At 40.6% G+C, this 17,110-nt stretch overlaps 1 protein-coding gene across 1 annotated transcript; it reads right to left on the bottom strand.

Moving 5' to 3' along the window:
* Window positions 1–11,610: 11,610 nt before the first annotated feature.
* Window positions 11,611–16,628, bottom strand: LOC130464044 (uncharacterized). Its single transcript, XM_056833406.1, has 7 exons — window positions 16,540–16,628; window positions 16,095–16,333; window positions 15,920–15,994; window positions 14,836–14,958; window positions 12,760–13,564; window positions 12,254–12,313; window positions 11,611–11,835 (listed from the first exon to the last, which is right to left on the bottom strand). Exons 1-5 carry the CDS (start codon window positions 16,626–16,628, stop codon window positions 13,530–13,532), a joined length of 561 nt encoding a protein of 186 aa, XP_056689384.1. The 3' UTR covers window positions 11,611–11,835; window positions 12,254–12,313; window positions 12,760–13,529.
* Between the last annotated feature and the right edge of the window lie 482 nt (window positions 16,629–17,110).

Here is a 17,110-nt window from a genome sequence, read left to right on the forward strand (position 1 = left end):
CTAGACTAAGTAATGCTTGAAACTTTGGGAACCTGAACTTTAGCTTATCTTATGCCTAGGACTGGTCCTGCCACTTGGTGCCGATCAGGGAATCAACGGCTAGTGCGTCTCGAAGATATATCGCCAACACCAGGTTTAGTAACTCCAAGCTCCGTCCGTCGTCCCTCATTTCAAGGATCTCCACTTCCCCAACCTCGATTCGCACCTCCAAACATGTCCATCGAAGATTTACGAGACCAGATGGTCCAAATGACCCAGCTTATGGGCCAACTGAAAATGGAAAACGAAGGCCTAGCGGCTGCGCAGGCCAAAAACGACCTCGAAAATGAGAAGAGGATTGAAAAAATGATCCTACAGCAAACCATGGGCAGCAAATACTTCTCCCTCGAGCCTGAACCTTTTCCTGGCAAATTACAAGAAAAGTTCAGTTCCTCTGACTTACCAAAGTTCAAGGCCACGGACAACCCCCGTGATCATCTACTGAGCTTTGTGAATGCCATGAACTTGAAAGGCGTGGACAAATCCATGTACTTACCTGCCTTTCCTTTATCCTTGGAACCTGTGCCGCTCAAATGGTACTATCACCAGGACCCTAAGCTCTTCCCCACTTGGGAAGACTTTGTCAATGTCTTCATCAAGCAATACTCGTCGAACATGGATTTCCAAGTCACCATGCGCGAGCTGGAAGTTCTCTTCCAAAAGAAAAATGAGGGTTTCACAACCTACTTTGCTAGATGGAGGGACCAGGCGGCCCAGCTAATCAATAGGCCTCCCGAAACAGAATTGGTCCAAAAATTCATTGACAACCTGGACCCGGCTTACAAACAACACCTTAGGTACCTGGGACTCGACACTTTCAAAAGAGTTTATGATGTGGGAATAAAAACCGAGGACGACCTCGCCAAAACCATACAGAGCAAACCCACATATAAGACCAACACCTATAATCGGGGTAACACATCCCAAGCCCAAGAAGTCCATGCTGTAGAAGAGGCTCCCGCCCGAAGATACCCTGTAAGATGGGTCCGAGACCGAAAGTTTGCCCCACTCGGGTCAACTTTGGTACAAGCCTTTGAAAGAATAACCAATCAAGGAAAGTTGAGACCTATAGGCCCCACCCGTGACCCTCCTGTCAAAAACAAATATTGGGTCGAAGGTACTTACTGCAAATTCCATCAGGGAAAGGGGCATGACACTGAAAACTGCTGGACTCTAAAACATACAATCCAGGACATGATAGAGGATGAAGTAATACCTCTCCCTAACGTTGGCAAACCCAACAACAACAAGAGCCCACTCGGCTCTTGTAACATCTCTCTCGACCAACCAGAGAATTTCGACCCCACGGTGTATATTACACCTCAAGGTGCACCACTCGCTGTGGTCCCTATGGATCGAATCGAGAGGGAAGTGTGCGGTGTGTGGAATGGTGATGCTGAAGATATTTACCTATCTCAAGTCTCGGGCCAGGACCTCTTCACTGAAACTTGGCCCGGGTATGCTCTCATTGATACCACCTATCAGGAGCCCGAGGTCGACAACCTCACCCGATCCGGAAGGATATACCAACCGGATATTCACCCGCCTCCTATGGACGACATCCCGGTTAGGCAAACTCCTGAGAACGGGCGGCACGCCACCGTCGCGGAAGTCATTGAAAATCCTCTCCTGAAACAACTAAAAAGAACCAAGGCTGAGATTACCATCTGGGATCTTATGTGTACTTCAAAGGAACATCGCGAAAAACTTATTCGCTCACTTGACCTCATCTCAGTACCCACAGATATCACACCTGACTCATTGGTTAGCCATGTCACGAGAGATGCCGGAGAAAAGGCCATAGTTTTCACTGATAAAGACTTACCCAGAGAGGGGGGTGCTCACAATAAAGCCCTTTACCTAGTGGTTGGATGCAAAGGACAAAACATCCCCCTAGCGCTCGTAGATAATAGTTCGGCGGTTAATGTCTGCCCATTGCGAACCGCCCATTGCTTGGGGCTAGGAAACGATGATTTCCAAACCTCCACGCAAGGGGTACGAGCTTATGATAACTCCCGAAGGCCTGTATTGGGAAAAATCAACCTTACCATACAAACCGGGCCTGTGGCACGCACCACGGAGTTTCAAATTATCGACATCAAACCCACTTTCAACCTCCTCTTGGGGCGACCTTGGCTCCATGACTTAGGAGGTGTGGCTTCTACCTTGCACCAAATGGTTAAACTTAACCATAACGGGGTAATACTAGAAATCCGCGCCCCTCCTCTCGATGTCAGTTGTACTATGGTTGGAACGGCCGAAACTGCAGACGACCTTTATGGGTTTCAAATGGAAGAAACAATCCAGTTCATCGAAGATTATGATCCAGCTTTTCTAGACCCGCATGCATCCCGAGTCATCCCTAGAATGCTGTTAGCTCAAGGCTATTTTCCAGGAACCCCATTGGGCATAAGGAAGAAGGAATGCACATTCCATCCTTTTCCCGACAAATCTACTCCCTTTGGCTTAGGTTATGAACCAACGGAGGAAGATATTGCTGACCGCCTATCCAGGCTACGCCTTAACAAAGCCAAACAAACCACCCTCCTTCCCCCATATCAAAGGACCCTTAACGGGATGTTCATTCAGGAAGGAGAAGAACACCCATGCTGTGATTTCCCTGAACCCTTCGTTCAGGATGGCTTGCTAAAACCCGGATTTGAAATTTTCCATGACTGCCACACCTTGGATGAGGCACCCCACCTCACCAAGACTAATACAGCTGAGATATTGGACAGCCAGGCTCTGTGGACATTGTTTAACGAATCGAGGCCTATGGAGGACGAGACTGTGATGACTACCCTAGCTTTACAAGACGAAGGTTTCGATCCAACCCGGTTAATCTCTCCTGCATCAACACTAGAAGAGGTCGAGAACGGATGGGTGAAGACATATCAGTGGGTCAACGCAAAAGGAATGGAATTCAAGATGAGTACCGGTGAAGGACCGAAGTTTTATGAGACTAAACCCCAGGCTTGAGCAACGTAGAGCACCATTAGTAAAAGCGCCTAGTAGTTCTTTAGATTGGTAGAAAAAATAATAGAGACTTTAGATGGTCCTAGGGCCCTTTAGAATATGGGTCAGTGTTATTTTAGTATGTTTTCCTTAATTTCCGAATCAATAAAGGCGTAACATTTCTCCTGAAAATTTTATTCTAACACTAAATAAACACCAAATGTATTTGCAAAATAAAGAAGCGGCCCACTATAGGCCCAACGAACAAAGCCCACTCGGTTTTGAAATAGTGCCATGAGAATCAATTCCCGAAACCCGCAAAATAAACCACACTATCCCATTCATATCCCAAAACCTAAAAAGCCAACCAGTGTCAGAACCAATCCATGCAACCTAAAAAGAAAATCAAAAATTTAAAACAATGCAAATGTTACCAAAAAAAAACAGATTCATAAAACATAGATTCCATCATACCCTTCACTACCAACCTACCTCTAAAGCCTACACAAAGATCTTCATAAATTCTGCACCCTAATTCCATTTTCAAAACTGTTTTGAGTCACCAATAGAAAAAATTAATCTGGACAAAAATGCGTTTCACGCTAACAGTCAAAAAGCCTCCAAAATAGCCTCAAAATTAACTTTAGCTACAAAGCAAAATATCAAGGCACAAAAAAAAAGAGAAATACAAATAAACGCAAGAAGATGTGAAGCAAAGCGTCAAAAACTGACCGCCCAAGTCATTTTCAGCGCCCAGGGCTGGGCGCCAAAATTTCTGACGCCCCAGCCTGGGCGTTGAAACTCTCTGCCTGCCAAAAGTTTTCTTCTTTTAAAAAAAAGTGCTCGTCATTTTATCCGCACACAACGGAAAAATAACGAACACTTGGGGGGTACAATACGTATCCAAATAGGTTTACCAAGAATACAGCTATACAAATTGGTCGAATTTTACGCAACCTATGGCAAAAAAAACGGCAGATGAAAATAATGGCAAATACTTCACTCATTTGACCAATTAAGTAATATGTTTCCACTTCAGGACATATCTACCAAAATCCAGCATACTAGAACTTATTCTAAAACTAGAACTACGCGCGACCTGATTTTGACAAAGATACGTAGGCAATCCTTACCAAGGATTCGGTCCAAATAATAATAAAAATTATATTCTTTGTGTAAAAAAGTGTTAGACATATAAAAGAGGAGAAACAAAATCGAATGGGAACTAAAAATACGCCTTTATTAAAATATAATAAGAAGGAAAACAAAGTGCTAGGAATAAAAAAAACAAACACAACTGAAATAAATAAAGGGCACCTACACCCTAGCAAAGAACTACACTACTCTAGTTCTTCCGGATCGTCAAATAAAGTCTTGTAGAGAGCAATGTTCGCAGGATCCACCCCCATAGTCTTCTGCGCAGCCCCAATATCAATCTCCATGAGAATCGGCTCCTGGACACTAACTTCCAAAGATGTCAAGGCTTCAGAAACATTCTCGATTATAGCCCGCTCAGCCTCGAAGGCACAGGCAATGGTGGGAGAAGGATTACTATCATCAACTGGACTAGCCACTGTTTCTACAGGCGGCTGAGCCTTCCTAACCCATACATTGTTCCGGCGACGATCTCCGCGAGAGCTTGCATTTCTTTTAACAACAGCAGGCCCCTTCATGTTAGGCATCTTTTTAGGCCTGACACTGGAACGGGGAAGAGCTTCCTTTCGCTTTCGATCAGGACGAGCATTCACAGTCTTAAAACTATAGGTACAAGGTCTGGCAGAATCAGGACCCTCATACTTAACACGAATACGAGGTATTAAAAGCTCAGCCGGCTCCCCATTACGAGCCTCGGTCCTCACATCTTTATCATCGGAACTCATCCACAACTTATAGTTTTCAGAAAGACCCACAAACCCATTTGTAGCTACGGCCCAACGCGGGAGACCATCATAATACCTAGCCCACGCTAAGACCCGTGTTTTTGAAAAGGTCGCTACCTTAGGTGGTACCGTATCAGAAATGGGGATAGTCTGCCTTAAACCATATTGACGCATGACTCGGTAAGGGAAAATATAAATGGGACGCGATAGCCCCAACAAAGAAACATAAACCGATACATCAGACCCCCCTATCATAGTAGTCAAACCCCACCATGGTACCACCCACTTAATAGAACAAATGCCATAAGTAAAAAAGGAGGTCCATTCGGCCTCGTCCTGGCCTTGGTGCAAGTATTTTCGGTTACACAAAGCTATAGGGCGATAATGTTTAGGATCGGCAGGAGCTTCCAAAAGTCTAAGCCGTTCCGCAAGCCAAATCTGCAAAAACGGGTACGATCGAATCAAAAGAATGAAAAGAAAGAAAAAAAAGGGTTCCTGGGGCGCAGTTTCAACGCCCAGGACCAGGCGCCGAATATTCCAGCGCCCAGCCCTGGGCGCTGAAACTCAGCCCCACGCAGAAAGAAATATGTGCAAAAAAAATACATGTGCGCAAGGAAAAGATCGATTACCTGCAGCAATAAGGGGCTCCCCTTAAAATATTCAGATTTGGCGCCCTTCTTCAGTTCATCCGCACTCAGCAAAGTCTCAGCAACAACCAACAGCATAATAGAATATCAACTTTCCATCTGGCTAATCAAGGGGATCAACCTTATGTCACCGAACTCACCATTATTATTCGACAGCAAGTAATGATTCAGCAAGCAAAATACAAGGGCTCGAATGTTCAATTTTTGTTCGGTCATATTCTTATTAGGCCTAAAGTGATGTTTTACAAGTTTTGCCAAATTAACCTTATCATCTACAACAATCTCAGCAAACATGTTATCATCTAGCCCTAGGAAAGCCCTTATGGTTGTTTTACCCTCTTCAACAGTGCCAGGGGTAACAGGAGTAGCATTAGTAGGATAACCAAGGATCGCAGCAAATTCATCAGGCAAAGGACATATTTCATTGCCCCGAAAGGAAAAAACATGATGATCGGAGTCCCAAAAGCTTAGGGCAGCATGCAGAAAATTATAATCAATATTAATTTGTTGTAAACCTAAAAGTGCCTCTAAGTGGTATTCTTTTAACAAAGCTTTTTCTGTGGGAGTAAGGGCTCGTAACCAATGCCTAACAGTCCGTTGGAGTGAGAAAGTAGGGATCGACATGGCAAAAGCAGTAAATAATTAGAGCACAGCAAAAAGAGAGAAATAATTTGAGAGTGATGGAAAATAAGGACGTATCCAGCCCCTATATATAGCTGAACGCACCCAATAAACATCCTGATCCCATTCGGAAACGTGTTTAGAAATCCGAAAATCAAATATTACTAGGAAAGAACTTTGAGCGCCCACCCCTGGGCGCCGAAATGTTTAACGCCTGAGCTTGGGCGCTGAAAATGCAGCCCAAGGCCCAGATTTCACAAAACACGGAATAGGAAAGGACTTAAGACCGTGTTGCTAAAACACGAGGCCCTATTACAAGTAAGATCAAGCCCAAATCACCTTTAGCTCCCAAATAAGCAAAAAAAAAAAAATAATAAATAATAACATTAAAACTTGGTCGAAACTTAGACTCGTCTCAGAAAACGCTCATGTACACTTTTCAAAAAAAGCAAGTTAAATATCATGGTCATTCTTCGAAACACAGAAAATATGTGTCGTCAAGTCATTGGTTTTCCAAATAGAAAATGTCTGTCTGTCAAAAGGATAATCCGGACCAAGCCAAAACCGGATGTCGCTTGAAAACTAAAGTCGCACTCCACGGCTTCGCTAAAATAGCACACTACTATAGGAGGTCGCTCGCACATACGAGCGTGACCCAAAACATGGTTACAAGATACAAAAAACAACCGACGAGCCCCAACGCTTGGGGGCTCGCCAAAAATGGACTCCAACAAGGAGCGCGCAATCAAAATCACATTCCCATACTGCGCCACACACCATATCATGTTTGGATATCTCAAAAAAAAAAAAATATTGTTAAACAAAAATATACACAGTGTGGACCCACTTATAGGACACATCTAATCGGGAAATATTACGACCCACCAACAGGTTGTAATCACAAAGCCCTTCTACATAGGCAAAATAAGAAATTCAAAATGGGCTCGCCCACCCGCAGCGGGCGGGGTCTACGTCACTAAGCCGCGCAGGTCCTCAGTTTTCGACCAAAAATAAAGTCTTCAAATTTAAAATAGGCTCGCCATCTTCAGCCGGCGGGGTCTACGGCAAAAACCACGTAGGTCCTTATTTTTTTTTTAAAAAAGGCAAAATAAATTTCAAAACAGATTCGTCCACTTCTATCGGACGGGGCGTCCACCCTCAGCGGACAGGTTCGCCATCTTCAGCCGGCGGGGTCTACGCCACAAACCGCGTAGGTCCTTATTTTCAAAAAACATCAAAACAGATTCATCCACTTCTATCGGACAGGGAGTCCACCCTCAGCAGACAGGCTCGCCCACCTTCAGCGGGCGGGGTCTGCCTCACTAACCGCGCAGGTCCTTAGTCGCTGCAGCGATAACCTTTTTTGGTTTTCCCTTTTTCCAAAAATTAAAGGATTGGTTTTCCCTTTTTCCAAAAATTAAAGGATTGGTTTTCTGTTTTTCCAAAAAAGAACGATATACTGGATTTTCCTTCGTTTTACGTCCTATAAAAACAAGGGGGTTTTCTCGTTTAGCTAGCCCTGAAAATGAGAATCTTTAAAAACGTTTTACCTCGTGATTGGGCTTGGCCAGGCCCAATTACACTTTACAGCTTTAATTTCGAAAACATCTGTAGCTACTCCCAAAGTGAGGGAGTTTCTATGCGCCTTTAGATCCTTCCAATGACAAAGTGAGAAAGTTTCTATACTATCAGTTGACAAATCCCAATGACACGCGAGGGATATGTCGACACTTCAAGTGATGACCCTTAAGTCAAATGTTATCACTCGGGGGCTCGTGAGACCCTCGCAAAACAGGTCACATACACCATGACTTGTGTGACGCACTCCGTCTAATACTTTGACCGTCGTCTTACTCCAAGACTCAGTCAAAGTGGGGGCTAACTGTAGACACCTACTTTTGTCCCCATTCCCGCAAGGGAAAGGTTCGATGATGAAAGCGTAAAAACTCCACTTGACAACGCATCTCCTATAAAATAAACGAATCTTGATTCTCCATTTCATTTCACCCGAAACCTGCTATTTATGGAAACCTTCTAAAAATAGTAACTGCCGTAAAAGGTAGCGTCTAAAAGTGGCAAATCATAAAAGATAGAAACCTGTCAGAATTAGGTGTTGCATTCCAACATAAATCCTAAATGAGATAGAAAACGCGAGAATCCTATTCCTAATAGGATTCGGAAATAGGAGTCACGTATTAATTAAAATCCTAACGAACCTAGAGTTCGTAACGGGCCCAGACGCATTCCGTCATAAAATTGATACGCGCCAAAAGACTCGAATTAATCTCAAACTCTACGGATTTTAGGAATCCGAATCTGAATAAACAAAACTGCCCAGACCCTATTTTCAACTCCTGGCTCTGGGCGCCGAAATCTTCGGCGCCCAGGCCTGGGCGCTGAAAATACCTGGGTACGTCTCTTTTCCTAATTCTTTTTGGATTAGAACTCTGCAATTCTATCTTTCCACGATCTCTTCCCTATAAATAGGCCCCTAGTTTCGACGTGAAAGGACACAACAACACATAATTATATTCTGAGTATTGACTCCAACCCTTAGCCTAAGCCTCTCGCTGCGAAACTGTTCACGCGTTCTGTCGCAATCGATCCATAAATCGAACAGAACGTATCCTGTCCCATAATCGAGATTCGTTAAATAAAAAGGAGAGATAGCAAAGTCAAAGTGGTTAGTTTTCTGAGAACCGTGACGCACCTCTCAAGGGTGCGTCGTAATGTGTCCCTTTTCGATGATTTAACTGCTTTCCTCGCCCTTTTTATGAACTGTTAAACTAACCTAATTTGAATGTTCTATCACGCCTAACAAATATAATATTTTTGGGAAATCGGATTATCATGCTAGGTCCCTGAATGCTATTTAAATCAGATAATCACGATCGAATTAGTATTATATGTTGCATATTGCTAAAATCAACTCAGATTAGTTTAATAGTTAACGCATGTCCCTTCAATTATTTATGCTGAGCTAGTAAGGATATCCTGCCTCTGGAGTTATCGACGAGCGAATTACTCCTCTCGGTAGTTACAGTCCCCCGAACCCTCAACCTCTACCTTGCGGGTGTATATTGAGAGATTTCCACACCAGGGATCACAAGGGAACCTACGGCCGTCGTGGTCAAACATAATTGCACTCCCTTTATGTCACCATAACCGGGTTTTGTCAGTTTTTCTCATTGTCGTTAAAAACTGAATGGCGACTCCTATATTACTAGTCAATTGGGTGTATACTCACAGGAAATCCAATTACACCTGATTGAATAAAAAGAATCGTCACACCCACGAGGGACAAGGTCACGCATTAGCCTCGTGCTTTTTCGACCCCCTCACAACAGTCTCGACCTGGGTGATTAGTATGGCAACGTCTAGACTCATAGACTCTCGTTCCATTCCCTGCAGACTGATTCCTATCTCCATTGTTATTGTGGAAGTTGTTCCTGTTTCCTCCCTGGTTTCCCCTAAACTGGAAATGGTTCTTTCCTTTGTTTTTCTTAAAGTTCCCTTGATTCTGCTGGCCACCACCTTGGTTATGGTTACCAACATCCTTCCTCTTTTCACCAATTCCATTTTTCCGTTGCTGCAGACCATACAAATGGGCAGCTTTTCCATATAGGGTGTCAAGAGATGTAAAGGTCTCTCCAGCAAGCATTAGTTGCAAGTCCATAGTCAATCCACTCTCAAATCTTTGGGCTCTAAGCTCCTCCATTGCCACCACTTTCGGTGCAAACCTAGACAACTCTATGAACTTAGAATAGTACTCTGTCACATACAAACCATCCATTTTCAATTCGATGAACTCTTGAGCTTTCTGCTTCTTCAGGTATGGTGGGTAAAACTTGTTCCTTAAGGCTGCCTTGAATGATTCCCATCCAAATCCAGGTGTAGCTCTCAAAGCATTCTCACATCTTTGCCACCATAAATCGGCTTCTCCCTTAAGGTAATAAACATCACTATTGACCCTAAGTTCCTCTGGGCAATTGACAGCTACGATAAGCTTATCGAACTCCTTTAGACAATTCTCAAGTACAGTTGGGTCTATCTCCCCTTGGTACAAAGGAGGCTTACTCTGGGCCACCTTCTTAAACATCTCACCAGCTGGATCAACTCCCTAGTTATTCCTATTCCGTGCTAAGTTCTGCACTACTTCATCGAGTTTCCTGACCACGTCGGCAATTCCTTGGGTAGTCATTTCCCTTCTCCTGAATAAAACAAAAGACTAACTTTAACAATTGAGGTTGGACACTGCCTTACTAACACATTGCACTAACTAGTCATTCAATTGGTGCACATACACGAAAAATTTCGGACCCTAAGCAAGATAGGCGCCTGTTTATGGGCCGCTTTTCCCCTTAGTCCGCATCACAAAGTTCAAGTGGTGAAAATTGGACCACCTTGCAAGTATAATTTCATTGAAGAAATGCATGAAATTCCTTTCGCGATAACCGCTCAAAGATAGCATAAACTTAGAATTAAAGGTAAAAGAAGGAATTCTAAACTTTATTACTTCAATGGAAAAATAATACATCCTTTGGATCGTACTTTATTCGGAAAACCACAAAACTGAACTACTAAAACCATAAATAGTAGTGTACTACTCTATTGCTTCACTAAATCTTAGCACTAGCTATTACATTAGAAAGGTCTTTTAGAATGCTACTCTACTATCCAACCACCTCTACAAACTGGTGGAGAGTGCTCATGGTCTTCAAAGTCATCAAAGTCTTCCTCTGGATCAGACTCATACTCCATATCCTCATTGTTTTGCTGTAGCACACTGTTCACTTCATCATTGTTGGTTTCAGGCTCAATTTCTGTGTCACTGGAGATCTCAATAGTGGGTTCAGGAATGATAGAATTAGGGTTCTCAATCTCAACAACATCATCATCACTATCCTCATCCATTTGAGTCTTTGTTTCATGATCTAATCCTGTAAGGTTGATGTTCTCTACAGTTTCACTAGAGGAAAAAACTTCAAGTGCGGGCTCATTTTAAGGGGTTTAGTGGGGGCTTTTACATGTGCAGCACATGGCCTGCCCGCACTTGATGTTTCTCAAGTGCTGCCAAAATATTGGCAGCACTTGATGTTTCAAGTGCTGCCAATTTGGAAAATGAGCCTGCACTTGACATATTTTGTGCTGCCAATTTTAGAATATAAGCCCGCACTTGATATATTTGGTGCTGCCAATTTTGAAAATGAGCCCGCACTTGACATATTTGGTGCTGCCAATATTGAAAATGAGCCCGCACTTGACATATTTAGTGCTGCCAAATTAAAAATGAGCCCGCACTTTGCATAGAAATGGGCAGCACAAGCATAAAAATGAGCCGCGCTTGATATACAAATGAGCCGCACTTGGCCTATAAAAGAGCCGCACTTGATAGATTTGTTGTATAACCGATTTCCCTGCTACATATTACAATTGGACCACGCCACTAATTAACCTTCATACTCATATAAAAAGTATCCAATTATATATATAATTAAATTAAATAGTATATAATTGTAAATATAAAAGTCGATTACATTACAATCATATGAAAAACTAGCTAGCATCCGTAATTTAAGATTCAGTACAAGAAAATATAAAAAACAATCACTGGTAATGAAGTTTGCCAACATTTCTCGAACTTCATCTATCTCCTCAAAGGTGAAAGGCCGTTCCCTCGGATTATTGAATACCTTAAAAAGATGGACCATCAAAAAATATATATACACTTTAGTTATATTATAAATATAAATCGTACAATAAATTAAGACTTAATTTGTTATAACAAAGAAATAATGAGAAACAAAATTCAGATAGTGTACTACTCTTATCATTTAAGTTCATCTATGATTTTCTTTGAATCTTTGGTACTTTTAATCCACAATTTCACAAATTTCTGGATTCCCCTCTAAAAGGATACAAAGGACCAGGATCAGAACAGAACAAATTAGTTTTCGACAACAGAAGTTCTTTACATGATTAAGATCAAATAGCAGAATTCCAAGCTCAAACAGGCCAATAATAGCAAACCATACTAACCAGTTATAAGCCATCCAATACGACCACATACATAATACCAAGATACGCCTTACAAGTAATAGATATGCATACCACAATCTGGTCAGATCCAACAAAATTTACAGCAAGCGGACGCTAAATGGTTGAAGAATCCTGGGAAAAGAGGTAAAAAAAGAAAGTGTCGGAAAGAAACAAAAACTTGACAAACTGAAATCCAACATTCAATAAAAATAAAATCGAGCATTGTGATTTAGAATAACAATCGCAGCCAGATAACTTAGCTCAAGCACCAAGCAAATTGCCAAGATAGGAAGAAAAACAAAAATCATGTTACTTGAACTTTTCATTCACAGTAATGTACCCCAGTGTTTGATACTCCGACTCATTGGCATGGTCATAGGGGTATGGAGACTTAACATTTCACTAATCATTCTACACCAAACACACCAGGCAGAATTGAAATAGAGCAAGAAAACTTAAGGTTCTGTTCAAATACACACTTGCGTACCAGAACCTTATTTTAAAATCTTGGAAACTAATCTATGAGAAACAAACCAGAGCAACAATCACGCAATAGTAGAAGGTATATTACACCATACCTGAAGATGATACCTGAAGTAAAATCAACTTTACTGTGTCTTGAAAACACACCATTGTTACATCTTCAACCTCAGCCTAACACAAAAAAAAATCAGGGAGACAAAAGATAAAGTCATGTAAATGATAGAAGACAGTCGAAAGATGCAGAATACTATTTTAAAATAGTACTATCACATTGTAACTGGCCAACTATTTAAATAACGTCATTAATAGAAATAACAGTAACACTTGGAAAACTTATCAGTATGAGAAACACATAACATATAGATATGAAGGCAGTACCACAAAGGGCTCCCTGCTAAAGGCAATCCAACAATCAAAGCAGCAAAAATACCAATGCATATAAAATCTGGTTGAAGGAACCAAGAGCACCTAAATTTTAGTTGGAGAGATCTGCAAATCAGGACATGTTTAGTGTCCGTGACCCGACAGATTCAAAATAGACAGACAGAAAACATATATGATATTACCTTAGAAATGTATAATGGAACTAAGGCAGATGATAATTCAATTCCAATGCCACAAAGTAAACGACCAATCATCATTATCTGTATGAAAGAAAGAAGGGAAGGAAGGGAAGGGAAGGAAGAGAACAAAGAAGGAAGGGAACGAAGGGAAATGAAGGGAGCGCTCGATATTGAAAGTATACAAAGCTGAATAACTATGAAGACCAACACCGATAATGGGGGCTTCATCGCTGTTCTTTGCTTTCAACCATTCATAGAGGTCAGCACGGGTTAAAACATTTGTATCCAGAAGTTCTTTGCCTTTAATTTCTATTGTACTCATCATGTTTCCCCACACCTGCATCACATTTTTTATGGATTAATAAGAAAATGGGATTTAGAAGGTTAAGTTATTAAAGTTGGTTAACTTAGCAGAAACAAATCGCAAAACATCATAGGCTTTAAACAACAGAAACAAACGAAACAAAAACAACTTTTTAAACTTGTGACTTAATTGTTCAGACTATAAATTTCAGTCAATCTATTCTCCTTGTAATGATATAAGAACTCACATGCTAAAGAAACCAGAAATTCTTAACACAAATATGCAGAAATAACTCAAAGAAGTGAGCTTTTCATTCTATGCAACTAGAGTTCTTGTCCTACTCATGATGTTAGTTTGCAGAGTAAGAAAGTTTTAGCCAGTTGCGGTTAAGAGAGTCCACATCAATTTCTCTGGGTATAAATTTGGATGGATTTTTTAGATTGTTTACAACTTGAATTGTGAACAAACTTTTAAAAAAGCAGAGACACAATTTCAATCTATAAATTTATCTAACTGGCCTAAGATAGACCAGTTCGTATTACTTGAACAAGAATGTCTAAAATCTAAGCAAGATTGACTGCTGTTTTTTTATCTCACTCAAATGGTATCCTAACCAATCTAAGCCTTTGATGAAAACTAGCTAAGACAACCAATTATAAGCAAAAACCCCTATCATATATGGCTGTGGATTAAAGACCAACCGCATCTTGAGAGTCAACTAACCAACAACAAAACTATATAGTACATCAATCAATCAAGGATAGGAAAAGGAATTAGAACAAAATTTATTAAGGCGCCAAATTAAGAAGGACAACACACACGAAATAGAAACCCAGGAAACAAACATGATTCAGAAAGTTCCATCGTCGTCAACATATGCAACCTACTGAGCATATACAACTATACTTTCTTACGACATCATACCCATTTTAATTGTGTTTTATTATTATTAGTAAAAGTATATAGTACTCCTTAACAAGATAATCACTGGAAATTTCTGATAGTGCATCATTCTATTTTGATCAGGCCGGTTTATACAATTTTTCAGAACAAATAAAAACAACTAATTGGCAAGAACCATGTAACAGTCGGAAAAGGCCGGAAGTTCTGTCTTTTAAAGTAAATTGCAGCATTAAGAACCTCAACCGACTCATATCAGTATAACCTGAACCGATCAAATTTATTATACTTATTTATGAAAAGCATTTTTCATAAATCTTAGAAAAATATGTAGCAGGAAAAGAAATTCAAATAAGAACCAGTATGATAGTCTTGAAGATGACAACTACTGTCTAAACACATACCATAGCCAGAGTGACGCCCATTTCTCTTTGCTTCATTCATGCGGCGAGCACGGGAACGGGAATGGATGTTTGATGGCTTCTTAATGATAAATCCATCTTTGATAAGCTTTCTAATGTTTTGTTCTGAAAAGAATCAGATACAAGTTAGTCATCAGTTTTGAGCAACCAACAACTATATGACAACAATACTTTGCATTTGAAAAACTACCTTTAAACAAATGAAAATACATTATACTGGTAAGTCTGACAAATGTCATGTAAATTACCTCTGGAGTACATATTAGATATTAAAAAAATCCCATCCAACCATTAAACATTCACCTTGCAGTGATAAAGGGTTCATCAATAGCTTATACTTTCAAAGTTTGACAGGAAACTTGAACCGGGGCAGACACAAGAAAGGTCTATTAAACAAAGTAATATTTAAAAAGACATTGTACGCTATATAAAAGCATTACTTCCAAAAGAGTAGAGAAGGATCAAGCAGATAAGATTCATTCCTATACGTCTGCATAATAGCTATATACAACCAATACCAGCATACTGAAGACACTCAACAGACCTTCCATAGAAGATTAAGCAATTAACCAATAATTGCAATGACAGTACAAACAAATGGCTGGCAAGAGAAGACAAATCTCATGACTAAACAAGCAAAATGTCATCCATTTACATTGGAGCACATATCTATTTCCCAAAGACATGGCTCAAGTAAGTGCTTCATGTTTTCAGCAACCAACCTAACAAATTGATAGATGATCTGTTTATCTGCAAATTAGTACTTCATGCTTTAAGCAACCAACCTAAAATGATCTTGTGGATAATTAACCCCCCATCACCATTGTCGGTTATTTATCATCTCTCAGCATTGTCTACTGCTCTTTCCATCACCATTGTCGGTTATTTATCATCTCTCAGCATCAATTTGCAGAGTTATGCAACTACATGTAAGTTCTGCAAACCCCACCTCAATTAAGAACATATAAAACCTAAGATCTTAACCAAATTCAGATTAATTTAGAAATCTAAGATATAAACTTGAAACTAACGAAAACCAATAAAAGTTAGGTTTTAAATTACAAACCTATAAGCGATAAGGGGAGAGCAGAGCGCGGAGGCGGTGGCGACTCGAAGCTTCTGGTCCATTCTTCATCTCTGCCTAATGATAACACATCAATCAACAAATAACCAACAATGAGTAACAACGATTCAGAAATTAAAAACAATAAAATCAATAAATTTAGGGTTATTTAATTAACCTGTGAGAGAAGAAAATGAGGAGGAGGAGAGCACCAAAGGAAGACCAACATCAACTAGAAAGAGGGGGAAGGAGAAGATCAGCAACAAAAAAAGAGGAAGAGAGAGAAGAGCATTGGCGACTAGGGAGAGGTTCGGCGATGATCTCTGGCGGTGAAGAAGCGACGGCGACGACAAAGGAGAGAGAAAACGAAGGTGAAGAGGAAGAGGGAGAAGAATCTGGGAGAGAGAAAACGGAGGCCTGTTATGATTTAGGATTTTTCTTTTTTTTTTGGCAATATTTTAGAAATCTTATGTGCGGGTTTTGTAAGATGAGCCCGCACTTGAGGTTTAAAACCCGCACTTGAACTTAAGTGCTGCCAATTTTTAAAATGAGCCCGCACTTGTGAAAATGTATTTTTTCTTTTTTTTTCATGCTCTCAAGTGCTGCCCATTTACTAAATGAACCGCACTTGAAGGGAAGCACATGACGATTTTTCTTCTAGTGTTTTACCATCATCAAAGCATTCCTCCCCAAGTTCTATAATCGTAGTCATAATCTCCAAATCATATCTCCATCTACCATCTGGAGTACCATACTTGTAGTAATTAGGAATACCAGTTTCCATATGCATATCACGAAATCGGTTCTTAAGCTATATGTATGGGTTCTTGGAAGGTAAGCAATGAATAACCATCTCCGCCATAACATCTTTCTTCCTTAATTCAGGTAGGTTCTTCACTGTAGCAAAGTAATTGCAGACAAACTCGATCTTCTTCACATAAATGTGTGGGGTCTCACAGTCTAGCTTCTCTAGGTTTCCTAGATTTGCGTACTTTGAAATCAACATCTTAACCCTGAAAGTTAACAACTACCCTGAAAGTTAACAACTCCAAAAACAAAGTAAGTTCGTTGAGCCATACAATTTCAATGCACAAGTACATGCTTAATCATGAATCGTGATGCACTTAATCACATAAAGCAAAACAAAACATGATCAAACTTGAATTAAAAGATCACAAAATCAAGGCATAATCA

The sequence above is a fragment of the Spinacia oleracea genome, chromosome 1 (assembly GCF_020520425.1).
Source record: "Spinacia oleracea cultivar Varoflay chromosome 1, BTI_SOV_V1, whole genome shotgun sequence".
Lineage (NCBI taxonomy): Eukaryota > Viridiplantae > Streptophyta > Magnoliopsida > Caryophyllales > Amaranthaceae > Spinacia > Spinacia oleracea.